The sequence below is a fragment of the Schistosoma mansoni genome, chromosome 2 (genome assembly GCF_000237925.1).
Source record: "Schistosoma mansoni strain Puerto Rico chromosome 2, complete genome".
NCBI lineage: Eukaryota > Metazoa > Platyhelminthes > Trematoda > Strigeidida > Schistosomatidae > Schistosoma > Schistosoma mansoni.
In genome coordinates, this window is record NC_031496.1 from 31,628,949 (window position 1) to 31,630,348 (window position 1,400).

Genomic DNA, 1,400 nt, shown 5'->3' on the forward strand with positions numbered 1-1,400 from the left:
CTTTCATCATAGACGATTATCACGGATTCTGGAAAAATAGGCTACAACATTTCTTCAGTTTTTCCTGATTTGATATGAGCCTATCATAAGAACCTAAATCAATATTTCATTTATGTGTATTTATATAAGTTTTTTTCTTGGTTAGCGTTTTTTTAGCGAGTTAGTTTTTCTACGGGTTGGGGTCGCTAACCTCACTCCCAACCCTCCTCCTTTACATGGGCTTGGGACCGGCAGTAGACCCCGGAGGAGCCATAATAAAGTCTAGAAAAACAACGGTTAACAAAACCTTTATACACTTTTCTAGATTTTTTTTAAATGTTCAAACAAGCAGAACTATTAACTTGTTTAATAAAAGGTATTTGAAAATTAAACAAAACATGAACATGGTGTTTTTTTATACTGTCTGTCGGATAAATCTATTTTAAGAAACGACTAAAAACATACATGACAATTATTTTCCAGGGGTATTATATTATAGTGTGATTTGATTTTTTTTTTTGATTTAATTTTCTTTGCTAAGATTTTTTTTTCTATTCATATACATACATTAATATCTTGAGTATATGTCAAAAAAAAAATGCCATACGTTTATGAAATGATCCATGATGAACTATACTGATATGTATTGAGTAAGTAGGCTTTCTTCATTCTATATTATTCATGGATGTCGTTAAATGGAACTATAAATTCTAAATTCAGTCTAAACTTTCAATAAATGAATTGTATTTGTTACGTCTACAATGGTATAAATTACTGAAATAAAATTAACTGAGCAGACAAGTAATTTTCTATTGAGATAACTTGTCATTCCTAAAAGAAAATTGGATTTGTACTGGAGAATGACTACTTAACTGAAAATGATTGAGTGTATGAAACGAGGTTAGTAATATGTACATAGATTTGTCTAGTCAATATTTGGACAAGTGGTATGTTCATTTTTTAAGATTTTACGATGATATTCTTGATGCCCTTAATTCTTAATTTGCAATTTCGTAAGTTGCCTGTTGAAACATGTTTATTTGAGTGGAAACTTATCTTCCTGATTGTATTCCTTTATCATTTTCATCTTATCTCATTTTTATGGCTTTTATTACGTAACGCATATTCTCCAAAGTTGAAATCATGAGTCAATTGAAGCTAGACCACCATCGAAAACCTGGAAGCACTGGACGGCCGTTTCATCCTATTAAGGGACTCCTCAGCAGTGCGCATCCTTGAACCCACTCTCGCGGGATTCGAACCCAGGACCTACCAGTCTCGAGCCGAAGCCGAAGCTCAACGTCGTGGATCAGCTGAAGTTAGGCATTAACACCGTTGGATGCCAGCTCAGTGGTCTATCGGTTAAGGGCTTCGGCTCGAGGCTGGTAGGGCCTGGGTTCGAATCCCGCGAGAGTGGGGTA

General features: G+C 34.7%; 1 protein-coding gene across 1 annotated transcript in view; it reads left to right on the forward strand.

The window, feature by feature from the left end:
* Nucleotides 1–857: 857 nt before the first annotated feature.
* The window catches only part of Smp_122810 (putative spfh domain / Band 7 family protein), a gene marked incomplete at its 5' end in the record, with an annotated part of 35,477 nt that continues 34,934 nt past the window's right edge, over nucleotides 858–1,400 (forward strand). Inside the window, one exon of the mRNA XM_018796381.1 lies at nucleotides 858–879. Within this exon, the coding sequence (XP_018650599.1) occupies nucleotides 858–879 (22 nt within the window). The remainder of the gene's footprint in view (nucleotides 880–1,400) is intronic.